Raw genomic sequence first — 15,837 nt, forward strand, 5'->3', positions numbered from 1 at the left:
TCTGGAGCCACCCGTAAGTCCTCTCCAGCCCTACCTCCAGCAGCATGGCTTCCTGGTCAAGGTTCCCTAACAGTGCCTACCATGGGGTCCTCCTTGCCTACCCTGGACACTGCATTGCCTGAAGGTCCACATTGCCTTGCAGTTCACTCTGCCTTCTCCCTTCTTCTCTAGCTCCTAGCCTTCCCAGAATGCCCCATGCCCTTGGGTTTCATGGACCACTCAAATTCCAAAATATACTGGCAAGTGACTCCTATAGGATTCTTACTTTTTACCTTGCCAAGTAACAACCTAAAAACCTCCCACCTACATCCACCATACGTCATAATAAAAATTATAGTGTGCCCTCAAAATTTCAGGGTGGGCCTTTTATGGATAAATTTAGCCTTTTGAACCCCTCACTCTTGTTGTCTCTTATTTTGGCATGCATCATGAGTGCCTATCATGGCCTGGTCTCACATGGCCAGCCCATGGGACCTCTGTGCCTGCAGCCAGGACCACCCTGCCTCTCTGACACGCCCTCCCTGCCAGCCTAGAGTCCTGATCCCACCCACACCCCTATATGGCCTGCATACACCAAGACTTCACTACTCAAGATTATCACCTCCACAAACCCCATTCTAAGGCTCCACTTTTCTCCTCTCTGTGTCACACCCTGAAAATAGGCAAATCTACCTCACGATGCCCCTGGCTCCTCCCTCTTCTGCCAGGTCTCTTCCTTCAGCCCATCCTCCCACATTCTACCCAGGAAACTTTCCAAAACATCTGCTTTGTCCCATCTCACATGCCTAAAACCTCCAGAGGCTTCCAGGGAGGGTCTTTAGGAAAAGCCCATCCTCCTCAGCCTGGCACTCAGTTGTTGGCATTAGGCCCTTGCAACCCTCTATTCTCACTTCTGCTGCGGCCCACAGCCAAGCCACGTCTCACAGTCCCCATCCGTCACTGGCAAATAAAGCCACAGCCAAGGGTAAGTTTATGCTTCTGAATCCCCTATCTAGGGGAGCAGACAGGTGTGTAAACAGATTTACCGAGGGCCAGGTAGGGGCAGGGAACACCCCGGGGCAGAGAGCACAATGCAGCCCACTGGGATGGGCCTCTAGTGCTAGGACATAGGGGTGTGGGCTTCCTGTGTGGCAATGGAAACCAGGCCAGGACTGAGAGGACGAGAGCAGCCCTGCCAGGTTCATGTGACTGATTTTGTTAGGAAACACCCATAGATGAAGTTTGGAGTGGAAGGGGTCCAGACTAGAAGTGACAGCTGAAGAGGCCTGAAGGGGGAGGTAGCAGGGGCTGGACCAGGTATGGGTGGTGAAGGGACAGTGCTGGGAGGAGGCTGAAGCTTCTAGTGGGGGGTATGTGGCTGGAAGGCTGTGGGGGCCCATGTGTGTGTCTGTATCTGCCAGGCTGTCTGCCGGGCTGCAGGCTCTATCAGATGTGCACCAGGGAGCATCTGCTCATTGACTCCTTCCCCTGGGCCTCTGGGGCCAGAGATGCCTCTACTCCCACCCCAGAAGAAGCCCCTCCCTGTGGGGGCCCCTCGGGCTAGGCAGAGATCCCTGTCCCACCCTGGAACAGCCCCTGTTCCCATACCTGGCTACCCAGTCCCCCCTGGTGCTGGTAGAGGGAGAATCTCTCTTTGGCAGACTCTTCGGCGGTGGGGCTGAGGGGCTTAGGGTCAGACAGGGACCGCTGCAGGGTCTTCATGGGGCGAGGCAGCGTCTGCTGGCGGAGAGCGCTGTCAGCCGTGAAGTGCTTCTGGGGACTCACGTGAGCCTTGTTCAGCCTCTCACTGGAAGCAAAGGAGGTGTCCAGGAGCCGGTGAGGGGACAGGGGTGAGACTGGTGAGTAGAGGACCTGAGGGGACTTGGGAGGCTGGCGGCTCACAAGCTGTGAGAGAGACTCCGGAGGCAGGTGGGCCTGGTACCCAATCTCCAGGGGATCTGGCTTCTTTTTTTCAAATCTGCCCAGAGGCCCTGGGGTGACGATCTGGATGCCAGGCAGGTAGGGGCTGATGGCAGTTGGCCCTACAAGCTGCGACCCGGCTATACCCTGGGCCTGCCCATCTGGCTCCGTCTGGCAGGCCAGGCTCTCCCCACGCCCAGTCTTCTCTGGCGCCGATATGTACCTGACGATCTCCACCTTGGGGTCAGTGGCAGCTGTGATGTGGATGGCTGGAGAGACCCTGGGCAGCTGGTCAGGCTCCGTCTGCACGGAGCAGTCACTGATGGTCTGGATGCCCACGCTGCTCATGGCCCTCACAGTGGCAGCAGCACTGGATGACGAGACAGTGGCATCGTGCTTGCTGTCAGAGCCTGAGTCTGAGTGGCGGGGAAGACGAGACCTGCGGCGGCGCACTGGCTGCTCCCACTCAGCACTGTCTTCATCGTCTGTCTGCACACTGCAGTCAGCACTCCGCCGTGCCCGGCGTCGCCGACTCAAGAGGTAGCGGCCCTCCCCATCCTCATCGTCTGTCTGCACGCTGCTGTCGGCAATCCTCCTGACCACACAGGGCTCAGCCCCAGACTCTGGTTCACAGGCATCCCGCAGGCGTGGCATGGAGTGCCGCTTCTTGATGCCACTACGGCTGGGCTCCCACTGCTCCTCCGTTTGCAGTGACATGTCTGAGGCAGAGCTTGGGAGACCCCGGTGCAGCACTGGCTCACGAGGCTGCCCAGGTCCTTCAGGCCCTGCCATGGCAATGAAGGCTGCATGTGTAAGGGGGGGCCAATACTGGCCATTCTGGGCCAACTCAGCAGCCGCTAGGGGAGGCCCTCGGCCAGGTGCCTCACAGGCTGCAGGAAAGGGAGGCTTCTGCCGCTGCTTCTGCTCCTCTAGCTGCTGCTGCAGCTGCTGCTGCAGCTGCTGGATCTGCTCCAGCTGCAGACGCTGCTGCGCTAGCTGTTCCCGCTGCAGTGCAAATTGAGCCTGGCGTTCCTCTTGCTGCTGCTGCAGCACATGGTGCTTGATGGTCTGCAGCTCCTGCAACTCCCGCTGCACCAGCAGCTGCTCCTCCTCACGGTGCCTCTGAAGCTCCACACGTTCCCGCTCTAGCTCCTCTTGCAGCCGAAGTTGCCGCAGCTTCTCCAACTCCACCCGCTCCCGCTCTAGCTGGAGCAGCTGCTCTTGTTGCTTCCGCTGCCTCTCCTCCTGTGATGCTTCCTCTTTCTCGAACCCTGGCCGGCTGAGGGCCCCACTGCCACCCCCAGGAGCAGCATCTGCTGGTGGCTTCTGGCCGGCTAGTGGGGCAGGAGCTGGGGCTCCTGCAGCCTCCTTGATGGCAGCAGGGGTGGTTGTGGGAAGAGGCTCTTCCCGTGCAGCCCCTACTGGCATCTCTGGCCTTGAAGGGCCCCCAGCCCCGGGGGCCTTGGCAGCAGCAGGTTTCCCCAGATAGACAGGCCCTTCTGCAGGTGGAACACTGGAAGCAATGGGAAATCTACTTGGTGCAGGATATCGGTACAGCCCTGTGGGTCCAAGAGGTACCCGGGGGGCAATCATGGGCACACGTGTCAGACTGGTCAGTGGCACAGCTGTGATTCCACCAGATGCGTAAGGCCTGTACATGCCACCACGCACCATGGGCCGCAGGACTGAGGCAGGCTGGGTGGTGATGGGCAGTGTTGCAGCAATTGGGGTATTGATAGTCGAGTAGATCATGCCATCAGCTGCACGTACAGTGGCTGTGGACGGCAGCAGCTGTCTGACTGCTGTTCCTTGGCCTGCTGCAGGCCCATACTGGGCCAAGTTCCCAGGACTTGGGTGGCCCTCTGGAAAGGTGGGGTTACCAAAGAGTCCAGGTCTGAGGGGAGCCAGACTCTGTGGAGCACTGAGCCCGGGCCCGTGCTGGGGCTGGTACTGCACAAGGTCAGGGCCACCACCACTGCCATGCCGCCCACCATACTGGTCCATGGAGTTGAGGGCAGCGCACATGCGACTGATTTCACGGGCTGTGGTGGCACTGTACTGGGCCAGGCTGGCCTCCTGGAAGCCAACTGCATCTCCCCGTGGGCCGTACCTGTGGTCTGAGTAGATGTTCGACACCGAGCTATAGCGCCGCATGGGAAGCGGGTGAGCCAAAAGGTCTGTAGGATGACGCAGGTCCGTGACTGACCCATACTGCAAGCCCTGCCCTAGGTAGCGTCCATCCGCAAAGCCCAGGCTGTAGGAGTGCTTCAGTGAGCTGAGGTCCATAGCTGAGTCTCGTCCAGGACCCTGGAAGAGCTGCCCGATCCTCTGGGCATGGTAGTTGAGGCCAGCCTCAGCCAAATTAGTGTCAGACATGGAGGAGTACAGCCTACCAGGCAGGCCTTGTGGGTAGGGCCTCTGCTCCTCATGGGGCCCAGGCCCCACCACCCCCTGTGCCCGGTAGGTGGGGGGCTCAGGAGGCTCAGGGTCCCGGGGACCATAGAAGGGGCCGCTGCTTTGGCCAAGTGGGGCAGCATCTGCCATGCTCTTCTCAGGCACACTGGGGGCCGGGTGGAAGGTGCCAGTGCAGCTGCTGCCAAAGGGGAGCTTGTAGACCATGTCACAGCATGCCAGCTGGCTCTCAGGCCTCATCCCGGTAAGGTCCAGGGCACCCGCAGGCTCCTCTGGGAGCAGTGTGGTCACAGTGCCTGCTGTGCCCTCTCCCATCTGCACCACCACTGTGTGTGGCTTCCTGGCACCTGGCAGAGCATGTGACCGCAGCTCTGCAGGGATGGCCCGGTGGGGCTCGGCACCTGGCTCTGGCACTGGGCCTGGCTTGAAGCCAACGCTCTGGGCAGTGCCCATCTGAGTGATCAAAACGTCTCTTCTGGCCAGAGGAGTTACTTGGTTGGGCAGGTTATATCTGGCAAGCTTGGCCTCCCTGGGTCTTCCCCGGGGCCCACTTCGGTATGGGGCTGTCTGGACAGCCTGCTCTACTTGTTTGACCTGGGCCAGGCACACGGGGCTACCCCCACCCTGGCCAAAGTCAAGGCGGCTCTGGTAGGGGTCTCCATAGACCACAGGCTGCTTTTGTTGAGCCATGAGCACAGACGAGGCCATGGTGATGCTCACGGTGGTGGCAGTGGCAAGGAAGGTATGGGTCTGCTCCTGGGCATTAAGGTTGATAACCAAGGGCTGCACGGTGGTCGACTGCCGTCCTGGGATTGGATCCAGGGCGAGACCATACTTCCTCGCTTCCACAGCAAGAGAGGTGAGGTCCATGCCCTGGTCAGTAAGGATGATGGGAGTGGGCTTGACAGCTGTACGGAGGTCTACCACTGCAGTGCCAGGGGTCCTGGGGCCTGGCTCAACCCTAGACGTCCCAGGGACAGAGGAGATCCGGCACAGGGAGATGTTCTCAGCAGGGAGGGCACCCCAGCCATATAGTGCCAGGGGCCCGTCTGCACCAGCACTGGGCACCCGTGGAAAGCCAGGTGGCCCAGGTGGCTCTGGGGGCAGCTGAGACACACTCGGAGGTGTTGTCTGGCTGTAGCCGTGGGTGGTGGGCTGGGTTTCAGTAGGTGAGCAGAGCGGGGAGGTGGAGGCACTGGCATGTACCATCCTGGTCTGGCTGGAGGCGTCTGATGCCAGCGTGATGACCATAAAGGGAGCCTCTTGAGAGGACTCCTGCCACACCAGGCGAGGCGTGCTGGGTCGATGTGGTGTTTGTGTGCCCTGGGCTACCATAGGTGATGGAGTGGGGGCACCAGGGCTCCGTGGCATGTCTGAGGCAGGGGCTGGACTTGGTGTCTGTGTAGAGAACTCTGCTGTGGCCCTAGGGCCCATCTTGCCAGGGGAGAATGTAGGACTCTCTGAGGGGGAAGACGGGGAGAGAGGTGGGCTGGAGCTTGCAAAGTAGGAATATGCCCGGGAAGGCTGAGGAGTGCCACCCTCACCGTCACTCGCACTCAAGGGCTTCTCTCTAGCAGCTCGTCCAGCTGCAGCAAGGCCACTGGGGGCCTGGGGTAGATCCTCAGTTTGGGACCCATAGTTTGCAGTGGTTGGGCTGTGTCCATAGCTGTGGGCTGTGGAAGATGGTGAAGGACTGCGCTTGGAGCCTGCTGGGGAGGCTGGAGTCATATATCCTCGTGGCAGCCCAGCTGGACAAGGAGCCACAGCTGTGGTGGCTGGGGTCCCAGGGCCCTGGGAAAAGGGCATGCCTATCTCCTTGGAGGCTGAGCTGGGGGAGGCAGGAGAGCTATGCAGCTTGAGGGGGTCCTGAGGCTCCTTTGCAAAATGCTGAGTGACACGGACATCGGGAATAACTCGGCCCCCGCTGCTGTCTGAGGAGGTGGGGGTAGAGAAGGACACAGGGGCAGCGAGCTGGGTGGGACTGGTACCAGGGGTAAGGGGGCCACCATTTTGCTTCATTGGGTCCATGTATGCACTCTCAGCATTTAGAAACTGCTTCTCCTTCTTTTTGTCCTCAGCAAAAGCCAGGTCTCGTGAGGAGGCCTGCCGCAGGCGGACTATGCTCTGTGATGTCTGAAGGATTTCTTCGTACACGGCTGCTCCCAGGCCGGCTGGCGTGCCCTCTGCGGCAGGCTGAGCAGCCTGGCCATATTCACGGTCTGCAGTGTCTTGATATTCGAAGGAGCCCGGGCTCCGGGGGCCTGTGGGCTGAGAGGGGCCGCCATGGGGTCCCCGGGCCCCTGCCGCCTGGCCTTGCTGCCTCTGGAGCAGCTCAGCTTTGCGCATCATCTCCTCATAAGCCTCCTCAGCGCTCTTGAGGGGCCTGCCGGAACTGGGAGTGGTGGAGCTGCCAGAGGGTGTCTCGGTTGGTGAGTAGAGGGACATGAAGGTGGGCAGGTTGTACTCACTGCCTGACTTGTAAAGCCGGCTAGGGCCACCATCCAAGGCCTCAGCCTCAGAGTCAAGGGAGGGTGAGGGTGAGTACTCGGAGCAGGAGGAGCGGTGTAGCTCCTCCATCTCGGCCGCCTGCCTCAGCTCCTCCGTGGGGGAGGCATCCTCGATGGGTGACAAGTTACTGGGTGGTGTCTTGGAGCGCTCTCGCCTCCGCTGGGCCCGCAGTTCTTCCTTGTCCCGCCGGGTCTTGCGGGCCGTGCTGCGGATGCGCTGCTGCTCCACCTCCCGCATCTTCTCTTGCTCACGCAGCAGCTCCTCTTCCTCCCGCAGCTCCTCCTCCTCCGAGGAGTCCTCAATGGTGGGTAGCAGGGGCCCATGGGAGCGGTGCCGGGCCTTGCGCTGCTGCTTTGCTTCTTCTAGACGCTGCCTGCGGCTGGGGCTGCTGTCACTGTCCTCCTCTAGGGAGGACAGAGAGGTGGGAGAGGTGCCCGAGGTGTAGCTGGGTGTGGAGGCAGGCAATGTAGAGGAGTGCTCACCACGGGAGCGGTCCTCAGGGGAGCCCGTCAGGCTCTCCATCTCCAGCTCGGGCTCCCGGTCCAGACTGGGGTCTGGACCTTGGCCCAGGTCCAACTCATGACCATAACTGCCCGTGCTGTTGAGCTCAATAGTCTTGAAGCGACGGAGCCCACCCTGCAGGGTCCCACTGCCATCGGTAGCCTCTGCTGAGCCTCCCTCAGGGAGCAGCTCCTCATAGCCCGTGGTGGCATTGTGGGGCAGGCGCCTCTTGGGCAGTGCTGCTGGTTCTTGGCTAGGCTCAGGCCTGGGTCTGGGGCCACCCTTCTGGGTGCCATGTTTGGCCAAGCCACGCCTGGAGGTGGCAGTGTCATCCTCCTCCAGGTTGTCTTCCTCGGCGCTCATCTCCAGAATCTGCCGTCGCATGAACTCCTCATCAGTTAGTTCTGCTGCCCGGGCTGGGGCCTGGGGTGGAAGAGGGGACAGGCCACCCTCACTGCTGTCCTCCACATAGTCGTGCCTCAATTGGCTGCCAAAGTCGTCTGAGGACTCGGCAGTGTCCTGCTGCTCTCTCCGGCGCCTCCACTCAGCAGAGTCTTCGTCTTCCTCCAGGATATCCTCCAGCTCCTCATCAGAGTCAAAGGCCTCAGGCGTGATGGACAAGGAGTGGGGCCGCTGCTTCTGCTCCTCGCCAGTACTGCTGCAGAGTGGCTTGCTCAGCTCACTTGGGGCCAGGCCCTGGGCCTGCAGCAAAGGCCGCATGCTGCTCCCCACCTTGTGGATCTCGGAGGGGCTGGGTGGATGTGGCCCTGTCACCCCTGCACTGTCCAGCTGTTCCACCTCCTGCTGCACGACTCCTGTGATCTCACTCTGGGAGCTAGAGATGCCGTCGGAGGAATAGCCTGTGTCACTGAGGCTCTGTGGGCTCCGAGACGCATCCTGAGAGTAAGGCTTGCCCACCAGGTCCTGCAGCAGGGTGAAAAGCAAACACTGACTCCCCATGGCAAAGCTTGTGGTGGGAACCCAACCCTCCCTGTCAATCCCAGGACCCTGGGGAAGAGTCTGGCCATTTCCCAAGGGTTTAGGGCCCGCCACCCACCCTATCTCCTTCTCGCCTTGAATAACCTGAAGGTTCCATGGCAAGCCCAAACCAGCCCTTGGTCTTCAAAGAGAAACTTTACTAGATCAAAGGGTATTAAAACCCAGCAAAGCATCTGACAAGGTGCCAGACACAGCACCAGTGTAAAACTCACAGTCTCCAAGGGTGCCAGAACCTCATCTAGACTTTCCTTTTACTGTGTCCCTTCCCTCCTGTGTGGCCCCAAGGCACCTGTCCTGAGCCTACAGCCTCAGCCACCCAGGGAGGCAACCCTTTCCATAGACTGTCCTGTCTGAAAGCTAGGGTCTCTGGGAAGTGAATGGAACTGACCTCCGCCTCCCCACCCTTGGGGGCTTCTGGAACAGCCTTGACGACAGGGGTGGCAGGTTCAGCCCTCCTCACCCCACTCTTTACTTTAGGAGTCCCAGGGGTTGGGGTAGTCTCTGGAGGTGGCTTCGGCATGGGCTCAGCTTTAGTGGGGACTCTGGTCTTCTTTTCCTGGGCACTGCTTGGGGTCTTGCTGGGTTCAGAAGCCCTGAGGGGCTTGGTCTGGGGGCTGGCCTTGGTGGATAGAGGGCTGGCCTTGGCAGGCAGGGGGCCTGATGGCTGGCCCAGCCCCTGTGGCCCTTTCTGCTTCAGAGGGGATGTTCCAGATGCACGGTGAGGGGCCCCTACAGGGGGCTGCTGTGAGGTGGGCGGCAGCAGAGGGGTCGGCTCTCCTAGGCTGCCCTCCAGTAGCCGCTTGGTTTGGCAGTTCAGACAGAGCCACTCTGTTTTCTGCAAGGAAATGGGAGAGGGGGTTGATGAAAATTAAAAAGGCACTGAAGTCCTCAAATAATATTTCCATAACTATTTCTGTAACCTTAGGGAGGAGAGAACTTTCAAAGCATAACGCCAAAGACATAAGGAGAAAAAGACTGATCGATTTACTGCCCCCAAATAACAAATTCCCCTATTCTTAGGATGAACATACACAAAGTCAGAATGCAAGTAACAACCCCAAAGAGGAGTACTTTCCTTAACCCACAGAGAACTTTTCACCCGGCCAGAAAAGGGGGAGAACTGTGGGGGACGGGAGGGCCTAGCCCTAAGCAGAGGGGGAAGCTGAGGTCTCAATCTGAGGGAGCAAACGGCTCCTAGTGGGCTGGTATGGAGTCCAGCAGTTGAGAACCCTTGCAGAAGAGGAGTAGCATCCAAGCATGGAGCACTTCCTGGAGGCACTACGCTTCCCCTGCCTCCCAGCTCTCAAGTCTGACTCCATCCTTCCCCACACTCTTTCCCAGGTAAGGGCTATGCTAGATAGGGTGCAGACTCTTGGGGCCAGGGGAGGCTGTCTGGGAGTAGCCCTGCTTGGTGGAGGACAGAGGGGCTGAGCAGTCCTCCCTGCTCAAATCCCCAGCCCAAGTCACCTTGTCTAAGGCCAGCAGAGACCCTCAGGTAGAGGCCTCCTCCTGCCCCCAGGGCTCTGGACTGTTCCTCTGATGGGGACTATGTATGGTGGCCCTTGTGTCAGGGGCCCTGCTCCTTCCAGAGCTGGACTGGGATCAAATTCTCAACCATCAGTCCACCACTCTCAGGATCCTCTACTGTTTCAAGCCCAGTGCTGGGGGCTGAAGACAGCCATGACTCAGCAGACAGACAGGCACTGGCATGCAGCCTTTCTGGAGCCCACAACCCCAAACAGGTCATTTACAAGCATGACACAGGTATCAGTGGTGAAGCCCCCAGAACACAAGAAGCGAAGTCCAAGTCTCCCAGCCCCAGCTGCTTTGTACAGGGGTAGGGTTTGGGCATCTCTGAGGCCTAAATGGGTGATTCCTGCAGCAGGTCTGAGGCTGACAGGGGCATGTCTCCCAGTAGCCTCCTCCAGAGTCAGGGCTCCTCCTTGCCAGGATATGAAGTCCTTCCCTGGCCCACATGGGATGGAGAATGAGGTTATAGTGGAGCCCAGAGCACGGTCCCACAGATACCTGTGCCTGTTCTTACTCTGTGGCACAGAGCCTTAGTGCTCCCTCCGTCCTACAGGGAGCTCACTCATCCCAGGTGCCCGGACATACAGGCTCCCACCAACAACTCTGCCACTGAGATGGACCATAAGAACCATAAGGTCACAGAGCCAGAGGACTGGAAAAGGAGGTGACCTTTGGCCCTTGCCACCCACAGGAAGGCTAACAACCTCAGTACCCTTACTTCACATGCTGCCTCTGGCAGCCTTGGAAGCCCGGTACCCCCAGGGTGCCTGCCCTTAGCCTGGCATCCTAGGACCACCATGGCAGATAACATGGCAATGATTCTGCCCTGGTTTGCTGTCCACAGACAGCTACACTCCACTTCTCTGCTCTGGGCTTCAGCAGAGGCTAGGCTTGCAGATGGCAGGGCCTTGGTGTGTGTTGAGGGACAGGCCTGCTCCCCGGGCTGGTTACTCAGGGTCGAGACTGCTTCTCTCCAACTGGAGCTTCTGCTCTTCCCCGAGGCCCAACCCCATGCACAAGTCCCAGGAAGAGGAATGGGGCAGTGGCCCAGCTGTGGAGGGGGACCCTTTAGATGCCCTACATACATATACTCACTCTGTTCTCAGCACAGCCCAGCCCTAACACCACTACTGACTCCCTTGAACCTTATCTGATGCTCAATGTGTCTCCACACAAAACCCCACAAGGCAATAAGTGCTGGCCACTGGCCAGGCCCTGGGCTCACTTGGCCTGGCAGGGTGCACCCCCAGAGGTACCTGGGGAGAATACAGATAGGTTGAGACTGAGCCCCAGATGAACAGGACCTGGGAGAGCACAGAGCCTGATCCAGGAACCCTAGCTCTCATGCCCCCAGCATCACCTGTGTACACAATGGAAATTCCCCCGTGTCAGAAAGGACTGTGAGATGGCAAAATGACCCTGGAGAGATGGCAGGGCTATAGGCAGAGACCAAGAGAGAGAGCTCTGGAAATGAGTGAACAGCCCCTTCCCCAGCCCTATGGTCAGCATGATGGGTTTAGGATCTAGGCCCAGTGGGCTGGCCCAAGGCAATGCTGCCCTAACTCCACTTTGGAGCCCTGTGCACACCCATCCCAGGTTAGACCTCTCAAAGTTTGGTTATCTGTCCTGGCCCACCTTGGTGGCCTGGCAAACCCCTAACCCCATCTCTGGCCTGCAAACCCCACACAGAAACAACAGTCTAAGTGAAGCAAGTCACCTTGGAAGGGTGGTCTGGATGGAGGAGGCAGACCTAATGCTAAGTGCTCTGACCAAATGCTGGAGAGGCCAGCTTGCCTGAACCCAGAGGCCCAGCTCTCAGCAGAGATGTTACCTGTGGTCACATGCTCCCTGGGGCTTTGCTCCTTCATACATTTATTCACAGAGACAGCCAGGTTGCAGATTGCCTGGCAGGCCCTCTTGCTCCTGGCTCTGCTATAGTAGGCAGTGAGGAAGGGAGAGCAGGCAGGAAGAGGCATGTGAAGTAAGGGCTAAAAATAAACATTGACCTGGCTGCTGGAGGCCCTTCACAAGCCCTCTGGGAGTGGGGAAGAAGGGTACAGGGCACTGGGGCTGGTAGGAGTAGAGCCAGGGGAGACCCGGCCCAGGCCCAAGTCTTCCGGGGAATGAGAATCCGGTGGAAGGCAGGCCATGTAGAATCTCTGTGCCTGGGGCTGGGACACAGTTGCTGGGGTCCCAATTCCTTTATCCATTCTATTCTCATTTTCTCCAACCCCAACATACCCCTACCTCCATCCCAAACGTTCATTCCCTTATTCTTCTGCTCGTTTCCATTCCCCAATTTCAGTGTTCATTCCTCATTCAGCCATCCATTCATTGCACAGCCCTCTCGTACTCTGCCTCACTCAGCCCATGCCAGCCCCAGTCCTTGGGAAAGTGTTGCCTGCTTACCCCTTCGCCTGGCCTCTTCGACAAAAGGGCAGGGGATGGATAATGGGGTGGCTCTGATGACTACTTCTGCCTCACTCCCTCTGTCCAGTTCCTTTCTGGGGCAGGAAGGTACAAATTCCCCAAGGACAATCATCACCTAACAGTGGGAGAGGCAGGTGTGTATGCCATCAGATGGCGCTCAGTGGTTCAGGGCATCACTATTTAGGGTAAAGAAGGGGAAATGGGATGACTGAGTTAGTGGGGTGCCCTCTAGGCACGTGAGAGCTGCTGCCTTCTGGGACCACTGGCCATTGTGCCTTGTGAGCCAGGACAGATCCTGCACTGTCTGCCATCGTCTGAATGAACCTGCATTCCATGTAATCGCTTCATGTGTGGAGCTGGCCTGCATGCCAGTATGGTTACGGTGACACTGTTCCAGTCAATGCCCTATGGCCAGCTGCCTGGCCCTAAACACCCTCAGCCCTGCTGCCAGACCAGGGGGCTGTGAATGAGAACTCCAGAGAAAAGGATGCCCAGGGGTCATCTTGGAGGACACTGGACCACAGGCATGGCCATCACTGGTGCTGCTATTCCTCTCCTAACTTTGTGACCTTGAGCCTTCCTGTTGCTGGACATGCCTAAGCTCCTTCTTTCTGGGCCTCTTCCTCCCATAAAATAAACCCACCCTGGTGTCCCCAGTGTGTATCCTTGCAGCTGGGCTGTACCCCCCTCACCCCCCAGCACCAAATGTGTTCGTTCCCTGTGGGGCATCCCTCATGATACCAAGAGCTTAAACCAGCCACAGGGTCCATCCACACCCAGATAGGGGCTCATGGGAATGCTTCCTTTCTCACACAGAGACCCTCTTTAGGATACTCCTGTTCCAATACCCTGGCTTAAGGGCTGACTGTGTCAGGCCTTGCATAAGCATCTGAGGTACAGCATCTCACCTGGTTCTCACGGAAACCTAAAAGGGAGTATTATGGTCCCTATTCTACATGGGAGGGAACAGGACCTCTAGCCTGATGCCCCTGCCGCAACCCCTGCCCCAGTGAGCAAGCCCAGCCCCACGTATCACAGGTGCAAGGGACTTTGCCCAGGGAGGCCCAACTTCTCAAGGGCACAGCTGGAATTTTGGCAATGATGATATAATAAGAGACTGGTAATGTTACTGTCACAATTCCAATTCAACTAATTTCTTCACAAACTCTATTTTGAACTGAAAGTCAATTAAAAATTAAGCCAGAGAGTACTATTATCCTTCCAAAAGACAAATAGGTAAAAAAATTGGAATCAACAACTCTTAATTATGAAGTGACTCACTAAACAGCATTATGGTTATTTTTTTCAGAGGAAAGTTCAAAAGGAAAAAGGATCCAATTTTATTCCCTCCTCTATTGTGTGCTCTGAACTCCCAATCTAGAAAGAAGAAAGATTTTTACAGCTCAGAAATGTTCAGGAAAATTTCCAACCTGTGGGGAAAATTCCCAACCCATTGGCCCAGATGGTTGACTCTGGCCTCAGGTGGAGTCTCAGGAGGTCTAACAGGGCTGTGGGGAGCTATGAGTGGGGCTCCACTGGTCTGTCCCTTCTTTGTGCACAGAGACACAGCACAGTCGTTCTTGTGCAGGCAAGGTCCAGAGAGAGACAGCCATGGCAGACCCACCCTTAGGACCTGGAGAAGGACCTGCTGGCCTTACCACCACACTCCCAAGGCAGGGTAAGTGTCTCTGGCAAGTGCTGAGAAATCAGAAACCTCTAACCAAGAACACACAAAGTAGGTCGCAGGGAAGCACAAAATTGCTCAGGATGCCAAGTGGCCATTGGCTGAGGTGAGATCCAAGACAGACCACAGCCTGGTTAGGGGCCTCAGTGAAGAAAAGCAATGCTGAAGGGATGGGGAACATATCAACACCAGCCCCTCGCAAGACCCAAGGCAGGTGAAGCTGCACAGAGGTTTTGGTCATTGTGTGGGTAAGGGAGGATAAGGACGGAAGGACTAAGGCTGTGACCATGGGTGGGAGAGAGGCCAGATTCTTGTGACAGTGGGGAGGCAGAGCTGGCAGGGCATGGTCCATGGAGCAGGTGCAGAGGTTAAAGAGGAGGAGGTGAGGATGACCCCGGGCTGCTGGCTTGCATCTCTGGTGGTGGATGGTGGTACAGTCTCTATGGTGGGAATCATGGGAGAGGCATTATGGCCGCCTATCCACACCTTCCCCAGAATAGCCGCAGGCCCTCTGGGGACAGCAGCATTGACAGGGAGAGCTATGGGAAAGGAGTTAGAGAGACTTCATCATCCCTGACTGCTGTCAGGAGCAGCCTGAGCTGGCGATGAGGTAGGACCAGGACTAGGACCAGGACATCCCCCAGCTTTGCTTTCAGGCCCATGGGACCCATCAGACCCTGTGGAGATGAGAGTGGTCCTGGCTAAGGAGGGGGCAGTGGGGCAGGACATGGACACAGCAGGAAATTGAGAGGGGTGTGATGGGGGGAACACTGGCCATCAAGAGACAGAAGCTCCAGGGTCCAGGAAAGCCAGAACCAAGCAGCTAATGAGAGGCCTAAGTCAGAATACAAACGTTTCATCTAGTCAGCATGTGAACGAAAGTCTTCTGTTTGGGCAGAATCAGCACTTCCCGTGGCCTGGCCCAGGGACTGCCAAGAGGAACTGTCAGGAACATTTATGCTCCTGGACAGAGACAGTTTTCCCCTCCCATTCATGCACATTCTGCTTAATAAGGAAATGTGGGCTGGGAGGTCTCTTGGGGACAGGAGTCCTCCAGGCCAGGCCAACTCAGAAGTCCACTGGGGCTCACAGTCGCTCAGTGTCAGTATGCCCCACCTGACCAGCAGTGAGCTTGTGCCTGGAGGTCTCTGGGCAGAGCAGCCAGCTAGGGTTCTCCTGGTCTTGTTGTGGTGACACCATGGTGCACCCCATTCCCCGAGCCAGTGAGGCAAACTGTTGCCAGTGAGCCACCAGACCTAGAGCTTGGAGAGCTGGCTTCATAGTGCCTAGAAGACCAGATGGGTGCCACATGAGGAGGTCAGTTGTCTTGCTCAGGGCTGCCCTTCCCTGCATATTGGAAAGTGTGGCCTTTGGTGGCCAAAGTAGTCTTCCTAGTCATGCTGGGGTCCCACAGGGACTCCTGTGGAGTCCTGGCCCAAGGGAAGTCAGAACAAGGTGCCACAGAGGCCATGGCAACATCATGCTCTCCTCTCTTGTCCCATCCTGGGCCAGTGGTGGTTTGCACTCCGCACACCCCTGCACCACCATCAGCTACAAATGGCTCAGCCCAAGAGACCAGACGGCTCAGGTGGCTGCCCATGTGCAAGAGGCAGGGCCTTGGCTCGAACATCTCCTAACGTGACACAGCTGGGAAACACATTCACCTATCAAGACTGAGGGCACTCTAAGGAAGGAGACACACCAAGCTACGCCCAAGGCAGCATGGTAAGGGTCACATGGGTGACCCTGGGCCAGGGAGAGTGGGCCACGGGACTGAGGGAGGAACAGAAGCAGCATCTGCTCCTGGCCCAGGCTGGTCTAGTTCTGCCAGGGCACCTTCACCTTCTGAGCCTCTTGGGCTGGACTCCAGGCTT

The 15,837-nt window shown here is 57.9% G+C and overlaps 1 protein-coding gene across 2 annotated transcripts in view; it reads right to left on the reverse strand.

Moving 5' to 3' along the window:
• BSN (bassoon presynaptic cytomatrix protein) overlaps positions 1-15,837 on the reverse strand; it is a 116,998-nt gene that overhangs the window by 9,847 nt on the left and 91,314 nt on the right. For both annotated transcript variants that reach the window (XM_055276749.2, XM_055276753.2), the window contains exons 4-5: positions 8,708-9,154; positions 1,588-8,244 (exon numbers count right to left, since the gene is read on the reverse strand). In XM_055276749.2, the coding sequence (XP_055132724.2) occupies positions 1,588-8,244; positions 8,708-9,154 (7,104 nt within the window). The remainder of the gene's footprint in view (positions 1-1,587; positions 8,245-8,707; positions 9,155-15,837) is intronic.

The sequence above is a fragment of the Symphalangus syndactylus genome, chromosome 1 (assembly GCF_028878055.3).
Source record: "Symphalangus syndactylus isolate Jambi chromosome 1, NHGRI_mSymSyn1-v2.1_pri, whole genome shotgun sequence".
NCBI classification, from domain to species: domain Eukaryota; kingdom Metazoa; phylum Chordata; class Mammalia; order Primates; family Hylobatidae; genus Symphalangus; species Symphalangus syndactylus.